The 17627-nt window shown below is 35.9% G+C and overlaps 1 protein-coding gene across 2 annotated transcripts; it reads right to left on the reverse strand.

Moving 5' to 3' along the window:
• Positions 1-1412: 1412 nt before the first annotated feature.
• On the reverse strand, positions 1413-17600 carry LOC144836763 (F-box/LRR-repeat protein 6-like). 2 transcript variants are annotated; one of them, XM_078691610.1, is made up of 11 exons: positions 17483-17600; positions 16966-17155; positions 16389-16661; positions 8191-8380; positions 7597-7728; positions 6778-6900; positions 5513-5671; positions 5104-5283; positions 4436-4522; positions 3830-3984; positions 1413-3052 (listed from the first exon to the last, which is right to left on the reverse strand). In XM_078691610.1, the coding sequence occupies exons 2-11, from the start codon at positions 17127-17129 to the stop codon at positions 2890-2892; spliced, it is 1626 nt and encodes a 541-aa protein (XP_078547736.1). In that variant the 5' UTR covers positions 17130-17155; positions 17483-17600; the 3' UTR covers positions 1413-2889. The 2 variants fall into 2 exon arrangements, with proteins under 2 accessions (XP_078547736.1, XP_078547735.1); XM_078691609.1 differs by having other exon boundaries at positions 1415-3052; positions 5507-5671.
• Between the last annotated feature and the right edge of the window lie 27 nt (positions 17601-17627).

The following is a 17627-nucleotide window of genomic DNA, read 5'->3' on the forward strand; positions in this document are numbered from 1 at the left end:
CATACTTGATTGATCAACTCATTTGCGCCATGCGTTCCAACTAGAGACGTAACACAAGGACGTAAGCTCAACGCAAGTTTACATAAAGCGTGGTTCCCATAAATAGTCCATGGGATTTAGCTAAAAAAAACTAGAGACGCAACACAAGGACTAGACTTGCCCCAAGTCTGTATTTATTGTCTTTTTTTTTTTATTTATTTGTTTTTATTTCGACCGCGATTTTTGTCTGAAAATACAGACTTGTGAAACACGTATAGAAATCGATTTGCAGACCGCAAACATCCGATAAGAATGACGTAGGTTATCATACCGTATTTGGCTATATGGGGCGGGCAGTATGTAAATATGGATTTCGAATCAACCAATGATCATTTTGTTTCAAAATGAAAAAGATCGAGTAGGCTACGTACGTACAGTGCTGAATGTACGATCGAGACTGAACAACTGTTGAAATATAAAATCGTGTTGCCAAGTTGTTTTGTTTATTAATCGTAGGGCTACTCAACTCGTACGTATGACCTGCCAAATAAAACGCCAATAAGGTACATACCACTACCGACCGGCACACAACAGGGCTACACCACCACACAGAACAGGACAGGGTCTGGGTGGGAATTAAATCAAATTTTCTCCGCATAATAAATGATCCATTCAAAGTTTGATTTGGCGGAGAAGCTAGCCTATCATATCAAGACGAGTTTTCATGTTCTTGGGAAAAATCTCATCAAATGTTTACCAGACTACTAGGCATATAAAATCATTTCTAGCCTTCAGAAACTTTCATCAATGTACCCAACCAAGTACACATTGTCTAAACGTAACATAGTGCATGCGCATCGTCTTAGATGTTGAGTCTTTGAAAGTCTGAAATATGAATATTAAAACGACGTACGAGTGAGTAGCCAATGGCATGCGGCTGAAACTAGTCAACTGGATAATTTATGCACCAAGAATTCTTGGTGTCAAACCACGTGACTTATGCGTGTTTCCCCAGACGGAGTATCCAAACTCAAGTAATACACGTATGAAACGCCATATGTGCAAAAATATTTATATTTTTACAAAACTCCGTCTGGAGCCCAGACTACACAAGGACGTAACACAACGTAAGTGATTTGACCAATCACAAGCGATGGATTATTCGAACTCTCGCTTGTCATTGGTCAACACGCTTGCGTTGCGGTTACGTCCTAGTGGAAACCACGCTTTAAGGCCAATTTACACAGACGGGTGGTGACGGTAACAAAAATATAGAATCTATGTTATTTCTACCGCTCAGAACCTACACGGTTTTCCGCTTACAGTTACCGCTCGACTGTGTAAATTGACCTTTACCGGTGTATTTATAATCTGATTGAATTATAATTAGCTTATTACGTCATATAAAATGGCACATTCACATTGAAAAAGAGGGCTTATACTACCAGTATACTTTCTTTTATTTATTTACCCAAAAATAAGTTATAAACATTGTAAACATAATACATAACCAATACTGGCCCAAATGATAACAAAATGTTTGTTCTAGAAATGCAATACCTATGGTAAAATTCACATAATTGTCATGCAAGTCTTCAAATACAGTGACGATGATTTTAATATTGATTTGGTCATAATAAATGATAATAATAAACCAGGATTGAGATTAGATTCTGCAATCACTTCATATTATGGTAAACAAAAAGTAAAATTATTTACAACAGAATAGTAATAAAATGAAACAGTATATACAAAATACAAATATACATATTGTGATACATATTGTGAAATAGTGTTTTCAGAAAGGTCTTGTCCCCTAAAACATTAAGAATATTAATAAAATCACACTTTGAATAATATGCTATTTAGCATTTTTAATAAAGTCATTCACTTCTGTAGGAAAACAAGGCCATATACATGGCTGCAGTCACGTGCGCAAATTTGAGTTAGTGTTTACCGACCGACATAGTGAGCTGTAGAGTCGCGTTAGCACACGACTAAAAAACTAATTTCACTTACAAGAAGACAAAATAAATATTTATATTAAAATCAAAAACTCGATTTGACTACTTTTTACTTTAGTTATTTTTTTCTAGGTACATAATTAATATTTTCGATCCAATTTTTGGTCACAGTGAATAACTAATATTTGTTCCCATAGTAAAGGGAATAGCTAGGCTACACATACATTGTAACACTAGTTCAAAACATGTATTTCCTTCAATTAACATGTAACTACAAAATATAAAGAAAAGGTTTAAAAATGGAATACCAAGAACATAAGTTAAAATTAATTCATTATAAACTAATACAAATTGGTTGAGAAAAAAAGAGGAAAAAAAATGCCATAAAATTTAACGAATACATTTCAATGCCAACTCTACCGCCGCCATTGGCATTTATTCTCTCTCCCCAAATCAATTCCATATGCAGTATAAAACAGGGATATATATCACCCTGCATATATCACCACTATATTACCTATATTGCATTGTAAAATAGATATACAAAAGTAATACACAGTGTTTAAGGCCGTCTGAACATAACTATATAGTCACATAAATTGGTCGTGTGATAACATGCCTCGGATGCCTCTATAATCTCCTTGTGAGCTATGCTAAGCAGAACCATTGTAACTTTGTTCCACAGTGCCCGGTTTTGCCTTTAGTTTAATTTGTTACTTCACCTTAGCTTTGTTATAATTATTATATAGTGTATAAAATTGCATATACTTAAAATGTGTAAAGGTCTGTCTACACTATCAAACTTTATGTGACAAATGATGTGCCCATATATGGACATATCACTACCATATTTGGGCATATCACGACCATATTTGGGCACATCACACTTTTTTGGTCAAACTAGTTTGATAGTGTAGACAGAGCTTAAGACTTCACAGATATTGCATCATGAACCAATCTCAGGCTCATCTTCTTCGATGACACTATCAATATTCTCTTTTAGGCTGGCAAGGCGCTCTCCTTCATATTCTTGCTTCATTCCTCGAGGCAAGCCACGGCACGAGGTCAAGTCAAGGCTTGAAAGACGTGGACAGCCTTCTAGCAATGATCTAAGAAAAAAGTATTAATGACTTCAGAATTATTCAAATAAATACAATTCCAGGACTCTCCATGACTTTCTTGCCAAAATTCCATGGCTTTCTAAAGCTCTGACTACACTATCAAACTAGTTATATTATGTGCCCAAATATGGTAGTGATATGCTTAAATATGGTAGTATTATGACATCATCATGGCCAAATATGGGCACATCACATTTTTTTGTCACATAAAGTTTGATAGTGTAGACAGAGCTTAATCTATGGGCTTAGTTATACGTAGCATGTTAAAATGTCATAGTAAAGTGAACAATTTCCATAACATTTTAATGAAAGGCCTGGCCTACAAAGAATGGTGATTTTCCAGGTTTTCAAATAACCCACATCAATAGTGGTGTAACGGCTATGAGCTAAACCCAGTAAGCTTATGGGGCCTCTGAGCAGTGCCAAGAAAAACAGGCATTAAAATATGTCGAAAAGGCTAAAAACACTCAATGCCTCCAGCATTGGAGGGCCACTTAGGGTTCCTAAACCACAGGCCTCAGGTTACGCCACTGCACATGCACCTCATTATATGTAAAACTGTTCATAAGCATAGACAAAGAAAAACCTAATAACAGTATTGTTGTTTCCAGTGTGCCGACAATTAATAGTTAGGCATTGTCACCATACTTGCAGTAGAATGTTATTACACAATCCAACTTTTATATTGCTATGTGCTGTATCATTATATCCACATAGCATCATTATGCTACAATAATTTTTAACAAGAATACTGATATAGCTTACTTGACTCTGTGTGCCGTTATGGATGTGCCACTTAGGTTTAGGATGCGAAGGCTTGATTGTTGAGGTGTACTTGATAATTTTTTCATGGCTATATCAAGTGACATGCCAGGAAACACATTCCATGATAAATCCAACTCTATCAAGCTGTGCATCCACTAGTAAAACAGACAAAGTTAATAATAATAGGTATCACGTGTGATACACATGTGACACTGTATTACAGAATCTGCCTATGATACTGGACGAATTATATACAGTATACAGTAATGAGAATCATAGTACACTATGTCATGTATAACAGCTATGGACTACTCTAGCCTTTACTTATTAATTAGCCTTATATAGCACAATCATTACACTTTATACTAATACTTCATTGCGCTTAATGATAAAAATGTCAGAAAAATATAGGTTAAAAGGCGAGTTTTTTTAGAGGACTTTTCTATCCAGTTGCTTACATGTCCTGTGTATTTAATCGATAGCTTGTCATAAAACTGAATAAAAAAAAAACCGGGTACATTGTAATACTAAGCCATTAAAATCTACTTATCGCAATTTTACATTGCAAAAAATTCCAGTACTTTTTAAAAATTATACTTATGTTACCTTTTGTACAATGACTGCAATCCCTTCATACTTTGAAACCGAACATTGTGAGATAAACAGTTCTTCCAAAGCATCCAACAATAATTTCTAGGAGAAAAAAAAGTACCATATTTGAATAAATAGTGAGATGTAAATCACAATTCTTTTCTTTTTATCTATAACTGTTCCTAAAATCTGAGCACTGCTTATTTAGCAGGATACTGTTTAAATTATAAGCCTTCCATGATCTAGAAAACATACTATATTCCTGTTTGTTTTAAGATATATTTTGAACAATGGGCTATATTTTGAACCAGGCCCTTCATCACAAGCAATATTTGTACATGAGCCGAATGGCCAAGCAGTTAAGACAGGGGCGCTGCAAATCATAACTATACAACCGGCACAGGTTCAAGCCACCAATTCTGGTGGTATAGGACAAGAACTTAAAACTGGAGGTCCAGTGTACACATCTGGCTTGATGAGTAGCTGGTTACCCCAGTGTAATTCAGCCCCTGTCGTTGTGGACAGACGAACGACCACCGTTTGGTGGCTGTACTCAACATGAATGGACCTTTAGGGGAGAAGAAAGTTATTGTATGTGCTGTCCACACCTGTCGCAATTCAGCCCAGTTAGGCTGCAAATCACCCCACATTTACATTTATTAACCCACATTCACACTATCTACCTGAAGGACATCCGCTGTAATGTGTGTGCATCCACGTAGATCAAGGTGTTTTAACTTGCTTGAGGTCTTTAGCAAACGAAGTAGAAATTCATCAGTAATTCCTAGACTGATGCTTAGAGTAGTGGTTATGTTCACTGCTACACTTACTTCTTTCAGTTTAGGAAAACCTAAAGATTCTTCCTAAAAACAGAAAGAAAAGTTGTTACTTTTTCCAGATGTGAAAAGGGTATTACATGCGTCCATAGTGAAAACTATTCTAAAGGTCTGTCTACACTATCAAACTTTATGTGACAAAAAAATGTGATGCACCCATATATGGACATGATGATGTCATATCACTACCATATTTGGGCATATCACATTTTTTTGTCAAACTAATTTGATAGTGTAGATAAGGCTTTACCTTAACTCTTTTTGAGACTTGGTTAGCTCGGACTTTAGACCCTGTGAGACGTAGAATCTCTAGATCAGGACAACCATCTTGAAACTCCTCAATTGGAATCATAAGAAAATCAGAAGAAAACTTGCAATTGGATAAATCTAGTAACCGTAGACTATTACAGCAAGTCTGTAGAAAAATGAAAACAATTATGTATGTATTTCCTTTGAAAATGCAGGTATTTTTTAGTCATTCATTTGTTAATGAGACATTTGAGAAATCATAGTCTGAATGCTAATTATCAGCAATAAGGTGCTTAGTATCCTCTATTTGTTATCCACCTGTAAATATTTTACCTCACATAATATCTAACAGTGAGATAGGTAGGTCGGTAGGTACTGTAGGTAGGTAGATAGGTCGGTAGATAGGTAGGTCGGTAGATAGGTAGGTCGGTAGATAGGTAGGTCGGTAGATAGGTAGATCGGTAGATAGGTAGATCGGTAGATAGGTAGATCGGTAGATAGGTAGGTCGGTAGGTAGATAGGTAGGTAGGCAGGTACTGTAGGTAGGCAGGTACTGTAGATAGGTAGGTAGATAAGTAGGTAGGTAGATAGGTAGATAGGTAGATCGGTAGGTCGGTAGATAGGTAGGTAGGCAGGTACTGTAGGTAGGCAGGTACTGTAGATAGGTAGGTAGATAAGTAGGTAGGTAGATAGGTAGATAGGTAGGTAGGTAGGTAGGTAGGTAGATAGATAGGTTGGTAGGTATGAGGTATGTATGTAGGTAAGTACATAGGTTGTATGTTGGTAGGTAAATAGGTAGGTAGATATGTAAATAGGTATGTAGGTAGGTCGGTAGGTAGCTAGGCCAGTAGGTAGCTAGGTCGATAGGTTAGGTAGGTAGGTAGGTAGATAGATATGTAGGTAGTATGTAGGTCAGTAGGTAGATAGATAGGTAGGTTGGTAGCTAGCTAGGGATGTCCCAAAGGAGAGTCCTACTGTATGTTGTGTTGTTAAAGATAATTCTATTGATCTCTTTTTTGACCGTTATAATTGTTTTTGTAATAAAATTAGTAAAATTGTATAATTTTGTATTGTTTAGGTTTTAAGATTTATATATATATATATATATGATATTGTTTATTCCATTCTGTAAGGGGCGGGTTTCCCGCTGTTGAATGAGTTTGAATAAAATAAAATAAAATGTGAGCTACACTGTAATGCACATCAACACTTGATGGCTGCAGAAAGGATGCTCCTTTCCAGTGTACAATTTGCCCAGATAATTTATCTCACCATTAGTGACTTAAAAACTGACTGGAAGCCTCTTAATTGCGATGTTGTGATAGTGAACTCCTCCAGGCGACTGCCAATTGTCTCCACCATGTACTTCAACAAAACAGGCGTTAAAATTGAACACTGCAGAAATCATAAAATGATATTTATCGTTATAAAATGAGAAAACAATATATATGTAAAGAAATGCAAGGTATTGAGATTGCACAAATGGTTGGAACAACATTGTGAATTTAATATGCATTTTTAAAGATCAAAATATAAAATGATATTTATCGTTCTAAAATGAGAAAACTATATAAATATGTAAAAAAATGCAAGGTATTGAGATTGCAGACATGGTTGAAACAACATTGTGAATTTAATATGCGTTTTTAAAGATCAAAATAATATAAAGTCTATACTATTCAAAAGAATAAATTGGTAGAATCTAAAGCTTACACTATCAAACTAGTTTGACAAAAAAAGTGTGATATGCTTAAATATGGTAGCGATATTCCCAAATATGGTAGTGATATGACATCATCATGTCCATATATGGACACATCACATTTTTTTGACACATGAAGTTTGATAATATAGACAGAGCTTAAGATAACAGTTTCTGAAAACTATATGGGTATGTTGGTTTTAGTTAGCAATCTGTTTCTTAAAACTGTCAATTATGATTTGTCTTTTTTATTTTAATTATATCCAACAGCTAGATTTTAGGACGCCTAAATGTCCTGTTGTTTGGATAAAAAGTGGTATTTTGACCATGAGAAAAATGTACAGATCCAGGACCTGAATCTATGACCAAATCTATTGACCACAACGTACAGTTAACTTTGATAAATTTACAGCTTTCAGATGTTGACATTTAGTTGACAATAGTTTAAATGATGCTGGTGTCAACTTGATACAGCCTGTTAGGTTGATGGACTCCAGAAGTTCACATTTCTCAACTATCAACTGTAAAAACAAAAAAAAAACATTATTTAAAACATTTTTGTATAGGTTGCATTCTATAAGCTTCGTCACCACCCCCTGACTCAATCAGGTTTGTCACTATTATTGTGCCACATTCTGAACTGCATTACTACTTTTTATGTCACAAATTTAAATACTTTTAAAAAATTATTGGTGTGATTTATTATTTATTTTGTACTCTTAGCATAAATGTAATTAAGGTTTCTGTTCATATATTTTTGTTCTCTAATTTGTTATTTTTAAAATTTGTTTTTTTTTAAATTTGTAATGTATTACTGTTAGTTGATCACGGCCTTGTAGATTGTAGAAGAACACCTTTATGGTGACACAAGCTTTTCCGTGTTAAAATAAAGTATTTATTATTATTATTATACATGAATATTCTAAATATATCATTTTGATGGAAATATTAATTTAAATTATCAAAAGTTAATAGACAGTTACCTTTATTTCTTTATCTGTCAGTTTGGCACACATAGATAAATTTAATACTTTTAGACGAGACAGACGGTTTTCCAGTAATATATTTAAGGTATGTGCTATAGATTTGACCCAACCAAAAGAGAGGTCAATACGTTGCCATAGAGATGGTTTAGATGCAGCCTCTCGCCACAGATGGCAAACACGAGATACTCTGAAGTAAAAACAAATGTCTCAAGTTAGGGAATCACATAATGTATTTACAGTAAGGGAGCGTGCCCAAATGTTTTTACTCCGTTTAACTTGTTGTAATAATAATAATAATAATAATAATATTTATTCGGTCATCAATGTAAAAATAACCAGGAATGAGAATAGGCTAAAGCCCAAACAGATTCTGCACTCACTCCATACTGTAACGCAACTAGTTTAACGATTTACCGTTATATGCAAGCTAATTTAAATGGTGTTGGGCGTGTTCAGTGAGGCATATCAAGCCCTCCGTTTACTAGCTACTATGCTGTTGTGATCACTCCATTGTTTAACGCGTAATTAACGGGAGACCGGACATGCCGTTCAGTGTTGCGTAACGATGATTCCAACGCGTTATTAACAGTCCTTGTTATGGTATGTTGCATGAAATCCTATGATGACTCAAAATAACGGGTTATTAGCAGTCCGGTCATTGTTGTTACAACGCGTTGTTAACACGATTGTTAATTCGTGTTAATAGCTTTTTGGGCTCGTATGTTATGTTATAATTATATTTATTAAAATAATCATTATCAGTATTATACTGTATCCTAGGCCTACCGTAAAATAAAAATATATATAGGCCTAGGCCTACACGGTAAAATAAAAATATATAGGTCTAAGCATACTATTTACGATCCGATTCATGGTATTTTTTAGCCTGGTACGTCGGGCGACGCGTGTCTAAATTTCTAATAGCCGACTTTCACCTGAAAAAAAATACGCATTTTTGATCCCTGGATGTAACATGATATCGACGCGAATACCGCACTACAGAGAGCTAGGCCATGAACGATTCGTTAAAAGTACACCGCCAGACAATCGCGTAGCTATTGTTTAGATTACACTATAAACAATTAATAACAAAGAAAGCCTAGAAAGATAAGCTCCTCATCTCGTTAAAATTGTTAAATAATTTTGCTTTGACTGAGCCATTTTGTGACGGTTTCAACTCTTATCCATAACATTTCATTAATTAAACAATCAAATATAGATTTGCACTTTAGACAATATTTTTTAAAATGAAAATTTATTGTATCAGTTCAGACTGTGAAGAACATGGAATTCGAAAGGTACACTTTATTTAACGCCAGGAATTCTTCTCACGGAAAAAAATGTGCTGATTGCAATCTGCATAAGCAACCAAAGATCCTGTATCTTTCTGGGATTCTGCCTTTTCCCCAGATGTATTGTTATTTGTATATGACATAAAACCTCAGTACTGTGGAATGATGCTACTCTATATAGGCCTACTGTCATTCAATACTATCGTTCGTTAGCTCGGCGTTTAACGGACACAAACACTCAGTAACCTGTGGAATAATGCTATACTCTGTATGCTGTCATTCAATACTATCGTCCGTTAGATCGGCGTTTAACGGACACAAAAACTCAGTAGATTGTGGAATGATTCTACTCTATTGTAATTCAATACTATCGTTCGTTAGCTCGGCGTTTAACGGACACAAACACTCAGTAACCTGTGGAATGATGCTATACTCTATCTGTCATTTAATACTATCGTCCGTTAGATCGGCGTTTAACGGACACAAAAACTCAGTAGATTGTGGAATGATGCTACTCTACTGTAATTCAATACTATCGTCCGTTAGATCGGCGTTTAACGGACACAAAAACTCAGTAGATTGTGGAATGATGCTACTCTACTGTAATTCAATACTATCGTCTGTTAGATCGGCGTTTAACGGACACAAAAACTCAGTAGATTGTGGAATGATGCTACTCTACTGTAATTCAATACTATCGTCCGTTAGATCGGCGTTTAACAGACACAAAAACTCAGTAACCTGTGGAATGATGCTATACTCTATATGCTGTCATTCAATACTATCGTCCGTTAGCTCGGCGTTTAACGGACACAAAAACTCAGTAAATTGTGGAATGATGCTACTCTATTGTAATTCAACACTATCGTCCGTTAGCTCGGCGTTTAACGGACACAAAAACTCAGTAGATTGTGGAATGATGCTACTCTACTGTAATTCAATACTATCGTCCGTTAGATCGGCGTTTAACGGACACAAAAACTCAGTAACCTGTGGAATGATGCTATACTCTATATGCTGTCATTCAATACTATCGTCCGTTAGCTCGGCGTTTAACGGACACAAAAAGTCAGTAAATTATGGAATGATGCTACTCTATTGTAATTCAATACTATCGTCCGTTAGCTCGGCGTTTAACGGACACAAAAACTCAATACAGTATACCATGGAGCTATAAAATTGTATAGCTCCATGAGTATACTGTGGAATGATGCTATACTCTATATGCTGTCGGCGTTTAACGGACACAAAAACTCAGTAAACTGTAGAATGATACTACACTCTATATAATAGGCCTACTGTCATTTAATAATATCGTCCGTAAACTCGGCATTTAACGGACTCAAAAACTCAGTAAAACTGTGGAATATGATGCTATATAATACTGTCATTCAATACTATTGTCCGTTAGCTCGGCGTTTAACGAACTCAAAAACCCAGTATACTGTGGAATGATGGTATACTCTATATGCTGTCATTCAATACTATCGTCCGTAAACTCAGCGTTTAACGGACACAGAAACTCAGTAAATTGTGGAATGATAATACACTCTGTCATTTAATACTATCGTCCGTTAGCTCGGCATTTAACGGACACAAAAACTCAGTAACCTGTGGAATGATGCTATACTCTATATTATGCTGTCATTCAATACTATCGTCCGTTAGCTCGGCGTTTAACGGACACAAAAACTCAGTAAACTCCGGGAATGATGGGTATTCGAATGATGCATACTCTATATACTGTCATCTATCGCCCGTTAACTCGGCGTTTAACGGAACAACGCACTGAATAGTAAATTCGCGCTTGGTTGAGAGCAAGTAGGGGAATTCCTTTTTTTGCGACGCCTCCCTACTGCAAGAAGGCAATTGCACATTGTTTTTATATATTTATTTTATATATATACTGTATAAGTGTTTTGCCTATTACACCATTTAGGCCTAAATAGAAATAGTACAGGAAAACTATGAATTATGGTTGAAAAAATTGCAACAGAATTTATTTCACCACAATGCATTTCTATAAGGTCCCTATATGAACATATTAAAAGTCTAGAAAAATCCAGGTAGGGGAAATAGGTTTTTTTAAACAAAATGGCCGCCAATGTCGAAAATGCCTAAAAAAGGACAAAAAAAACATAAATAGTAGATCTAATTACCACTTTATAGCGGTTTTTACAATGATTTTTATATTTCTTTACAGTTTCGAAGATCTGAACTACAATATACACATTATTTTAAGTGTTGTTAATTAGAAAATGGCCGCAAAACAAATGTTTAAGTATCTAGATATATCCCTATTGTTATAATATATAAAACGCAGTCCTTCCTATGCTTAATGCATAGTATTACGGTGTCTAATAATAAGTCAGTTCATTTACATTTGTACTGTTATAACAATATATTACAACATTGGTGGTGCCAGTGGGGAGGGGTATGGGATGGGAGATCATATGGGAAGGGTGAGGGAGTCTGTCCGCCCCCCCCCCCCTCCCCTCTCCGCAATTGGCTATATTCGGGAGTATATGTAGACAATATGATGATATTTCCTAATATAAAAAACAATACCCCATTGAGTGCTGTTTCAAGGATTTTCATTTTTAAAAGTGACTAAAACTATACCCTTTACTGGTATAATATTGTCGGAACTTCTTGGTGCGCTCCCATTGATGGCCCAGCCAATAAGACATCATTTTGAATAACCTACACCACCGCACCCCTTCCCCCGCCCCCATCGGACATCATTTTGAATTTATTTCGTTGAATGTACGCCCCGCCACATGCATATTATACATAATATTGTGTTTTAACACATCTCTATTTGTAATAGAATTCACTGAATGACATGATGGTGTTGTATTTGTTCATATCTAGAGGGTGTATTTATTTGATTATACATGTTACCACATTACACCCACAAAAATAAACGCCTCTCCGAATAAACTCCTCACGACGATTACACGCCCCCACTACCCTCCTTAAAAATCAACCACCAAGGGCATTTATTCAAATAAATGCGGTAATTTCACTTTCATCTTGTCAGTATCTCATCCTCCATCTATTGGTGGGGAATTGAGCATGTGCTGATGCCGTGGCATTCTTAAAAAATAGTGGAGCAGCAGTCCAAACCATATTTTTTGCAACTGCAATTCATTTTACTACAACCTTATTTACAGGTACATCTAATCAACTTTAATAGTTTCTCTGGTGCTGGTAGTAAATTTGTCATCAATACTTTCCATCCCTAGTCTGTGGGTTGAAGAGTATTTCCTATCCACTGCTATACCTGGTAATAAAGACTCACGATTATATATGTTACCACATTACACCCACAAAAATAAACGCCTCTCCGAATAAACTCCTCACGACGATTACACGCCCCCACTACCCTCCTTAAAAATCAACCACCAAGGGCATTTATTCAAATAAATGCGGTAATTTCACTTTCATCTTGTCAGTATCTCATCCTCCATCTATTGGTGGGGAATTGAGCATGTGCTGATGCCGTGGCATTCTTAAAAAATAGTGGAGCAGCAGTCCAAACCATATTTTTTGCAACTGCAATTCATTTTACTACAACCTTATTTACAGGTACATCTAATCAACTTTAATAGTTTCTCTGGTGCTGGTAGTAAATTTGTACACTTTGTACAATTTGTACTTTCCATCCCTAGTCTGTGGGTTGAAGAGTATTTCCTATCCACTGCTATACCTGGTAATAAAGACTCACGAAATGAAATTTTGCAGCAAGGGAATAGATTTGCTTTTTGCAACTTTCTCAAAGAAAAGTAGGCTGTCTAAAGTCTCCATTGACTTCCCTCCATATATAGCTACCAATGCCAAATTCCTGATGCAATGTTTTCTTTTTTTTTGGAAACTGTTTGGTTTACAGAATTTGACATACAACTCCAACTGTGATGTGATTATTTTTAAGACCAACACCTTTTCCTAAACCAAATTTACTTACGGCCCTGAATTATAGCCATTAAATACAAGAGTTTACTTTGCCTTCACATAATGTAACAAACATACATGGTACATAATAAATGTCTTGAAATGTTGCTGTTTCGGGCCAAGAGGTTTGATGTAGCAGTGCTCCCCCATTGGGGGCAGTGAGATGAAGGTTTCTGAGTAGTCTAGCAGTGTGTATGGAGTCAATGGAGTAACAGAGGGCTGCAGAAAAGTACAAGGTTCTTTTTCAACAAATGATGCATTGTGTATGACTGTCTCACATAGCCATCAATGATGAAATAGTATATGTGAGGGAATGTGCACTGCTTCTCTATTGATGAATATGGTTGATTTTGACCCATGTGTAATAATATGTTCTTTCCTCTTAAATTAATATTCTGTCACGGTTGCTTCATTCATTGATTTAATACCGTATGTTCTCGATGGGGGAGCACTGTGAATGCATGTAAAGTCTTTCCTTGGTGTGAAGCTCTGTAAAAATTAATTTGCTTTTTATACATGGAATTCAGGGATGTGATGCTACATCCCATCTATTTGGTTAAAAAAAAGGTGTTATTCTTAAAAAGTCATAACACCTGGGCAGTAGTATGCTTACAAACTCTGTAAAACCAAACGTCTCCAAAAAAAAGAAACCATCGCATCAGAGGAATTGGCATTGGTAGCGCTATGGAGGAATACGTTCTGGGAGAAAGTAGCAAAAAGCAAAACAGCACTTGAAATAAAGTCTATTCCCCCCAACAACGAATGCTGCAAAGTGTTATTCCCTGCATGTATATTACCATGGTACAGCAGTGGATAGAAAATACTCTTCAACCCACAGACTGGGGGATGGAAAGTTACAAATGGCGTGATGTGTCCATTGATGACAAATTTACCACCAGTTACCACTGTTTGTGATGAATACCACGGCATCAGCACATGCTTAATTCCTACCTATAGACGGAGGATGATAACTGGACAATGAAAATGAATGGATTAATAGATTGTAAGATTGTATAATTCTATTGTTGTGACAGTACAAATGTAAATGAACTGTTTTATTAGACACCGTAGTCCTGCATTATAATGCATAGGACTACGTTGTCTATTATTATAACCATGGTGATATCTTGATACTTAAATGTGTGTTTTTGCTGCTAAATAGCACTTAAATTAATATGTATATTGCAGTTTAAATGTTTGACACTAAAGAAATATAAAAAGCATTATAAAGACTGCTATCAAGTGGTAATTAGATATACAATATATGTTTTTTGTTCATTTTTAGACATTTTTCACCATTGGCGGCCATTTTGTTTAAAAAACATATTTCCCCTACCTGGATTTTTCTAGACTTTTAATATGTTCATATAGGGACCTTATACAAATGCATTGTGGTTAAAAAAATTCTGTTGCAATTTTTTCAACCTTTTACTGATTCTGAGCATATCTTTCCTGTACTAAAACAATAATTGTTAATGTACACAGTTTTTTTTTGTATTTTGTAATAAACATGACACCCTTGCAGCAGTATCACAGAGGCTGCCAAAAACACCGTTGTGCGTGTGTACATCGCATCGCGGTGATAAAAAACCATGTGCTTGCTAATAACGTGACGTCATATCGCCCAAAGTTTCATCCTCTGTTTTTGGACACATTCGAGGTCAGCGATAGTTAAAGTAATGATTTATTTACGTAATACAATAATTGTTAATGTACACAGTTTTTTTAGTATTTTGTAATAAACATGACACCCTTGCAGCAGCATCACGGAGGCTGGCCAAAAACACTGTGGTGCGTGTTGTACATCGCTTCGCGGTGATAAAAAAACCATGTGCTTGCTAATAACGTGACGTCATATCGCCCAAAGTTTCCTCCTCTGTTTTTGGACACACTACTGCTACTCCTCGCGCGGCAGCTACAGTCAGTAAATGTTTTAGCTCTAGATAGACGGCGACCGGTTTCTATATTGTTTGGTCCATACCATCTCCATAAAGGCTATACATGCTGATACTATCGATACGACAGTCGGGGTTTTATCTGTGTTTACAATTTCGCCATTTTTTTTTCCGGTCAAGTGTACAGGGTAAAAAATAAAAAAGGAATTAACGTCAAGCATGCTAAACAAAAAATTAGTATATTATAGGAATGTTCTATAAGTTGAAAATGTTCAACAAAAATTGTGGAATTGTAGATGCTGATAATTTAATGTTGGGTAAGGTTGTTTTAACAGCATTTTTTTGCCGTCGAAATGACGGTTTACCACATCATCTGCAGTTTCAAGGCCCTTTCTACAGCAATTGCCGTCGATCTTCATATTATTATTAGATATTATTGTATTGAACTCTGTAATGTGGTGTGATATTGTCAGTACAAGGGTCCGTTAAATGAGCGTTTAACGAATATAAAAACGATCTGTTAGGTCGGCGTTTAACGGACGAAAACAACGGACGTTGTTCTTCCGTTGTACGCGTTAGATAGTAAATTCAATTTCATTGTACAGTATTAACCATGATACGCTCTGCTGAGTACAGACCGCCCAACTCATTAACGTTTTGCATATTATTAACGCATTTAAAAGTCTATTAACGGAGTAAAAACATTTGGGCACGCTCCCTAATAAACCTAGAAGATATACACAGAGGTCCCATCTTGAAAAACTAAATTATCGCGAGATATTCTAAAATATAGAAAATTGCACCTTTAAGGCCAATTTACACAGACGAGCGGTAACAGTAAGCGGGAAAATAGCGTAGCTTGTCCCACATAGAATCTGTATCTAACCTGAGTGGAAATCGCCTATTGTGTGTAAATAGTCGTAATTACGGAATATTAGTTCTATATTTTTATTACCGTCACCGCCTGTGTAAATTGGTCTTTGTCAAGAAACCCCACCAATCTTGGGATATCTGATAACTATTTCATTAATTAAAGAATGTGTTTAAAACATACCTACAAAGAAATGGTACAGCTCCTTTCTCTTGTACAACAACCTCAAATACACGGACAAGAATCTCGATTGGAAGAAGCTGACCCCAAATTTGATGTCCATTCTCTGTGGCTGGCTGAAATGCTTTCGAAGATGATGCAGGCGGAGACGAATCGCTTACCATGTTTCTTCTCAGCTTCATTATCTTTTCCTTCTGTTTGCTTTTTCTTGTTCGCTTTTTTCCCTGCTTACTGTCACCTTTGAACTTGGATGTTATTTGTTTAGAGACACTTTTGCTTTAGAAAATGTAAATTATGCAGATAGAGATTAAAGTACAATCCAATACCATATTATAAAACATACAATAGAAGTTCTATGAACACCTTCTCAATGAGTCCCCTTAATAGTGCTATTAGTGTTATCAAATAATTGTCTCTCTTTTCTAGAACTTAATAGGGATGCTCCAAAGAAAGGATGTTTTACTTTATAAAGTTACACATAATTGAAAAAGGACATATTCTATTATTTTTCGGGGACAAAAAAACTATTTAATTTTGATTTTTTTTACTTGAACTTCAACCTATGCCGCGTCAATTATACCTTTTTAACACACTTTGCTCATCTCTTTCTTCATCTGACGGTTCATAATCTGAGTCTTCTTCATCTGACGCACATTCATTACCTTTTCGCGGTACAAATGAAAACAGAATTTCCTTCCCTGGTGTCTTACGATACCCCAAGATACCTTTTTCACCCTTGGGCATTATTATTTGTTTGCACTTTTGCTGATCTGGGAAAAAAAAATAATGGTCATATAGCCTAGTGTGGCCGTCGTGTGGCCTATCTATCTCCAACCAACCACCGCCACAGGCTAGTAGTAGTACTAGTAGTAGGCTTAGGCTAGGCTTATCTAGGAGGTGGTAGTAGTAGTAGTCCTAGGCCTAGTAGTATAACATGAGTAGCCCTCTCTCAGTCTCTCTACTACAGGCCTGGGTAGTTAGAGCCTAGCCTCTAGTCTAGGCCTACTACTAGGCCTAGTAGCCTATTGTCATCTCCAGTTATTAGCCTAGCCTACCTACTAATAGTTTATTAGTGAAAATTGTACATAAATATTTACCTGAAAACGTCGTTTGCTATATATAATTATAATAAATTTGAAAACTTAACATAAAGATCAGGATTTTAATTTAGCCTGACACTGTCTAAGTTTTGTGTCAGTTTCAAAACACTACCCCACCAGCAAGAAAAAATGGGACAAACAA

This window comes from Antedon bifida, chromosome 3, assembly GCF_963402885.1.
Source record: "Antedon bifida chromosome 3, ecAntBifi1.1, whole genome shotgun sequence".
NCBI lineage: Eukaryota > Metazoa > Echinodermata > Crinoidea > Comatulida > Antedonidae > Antedon > Antedon bifida.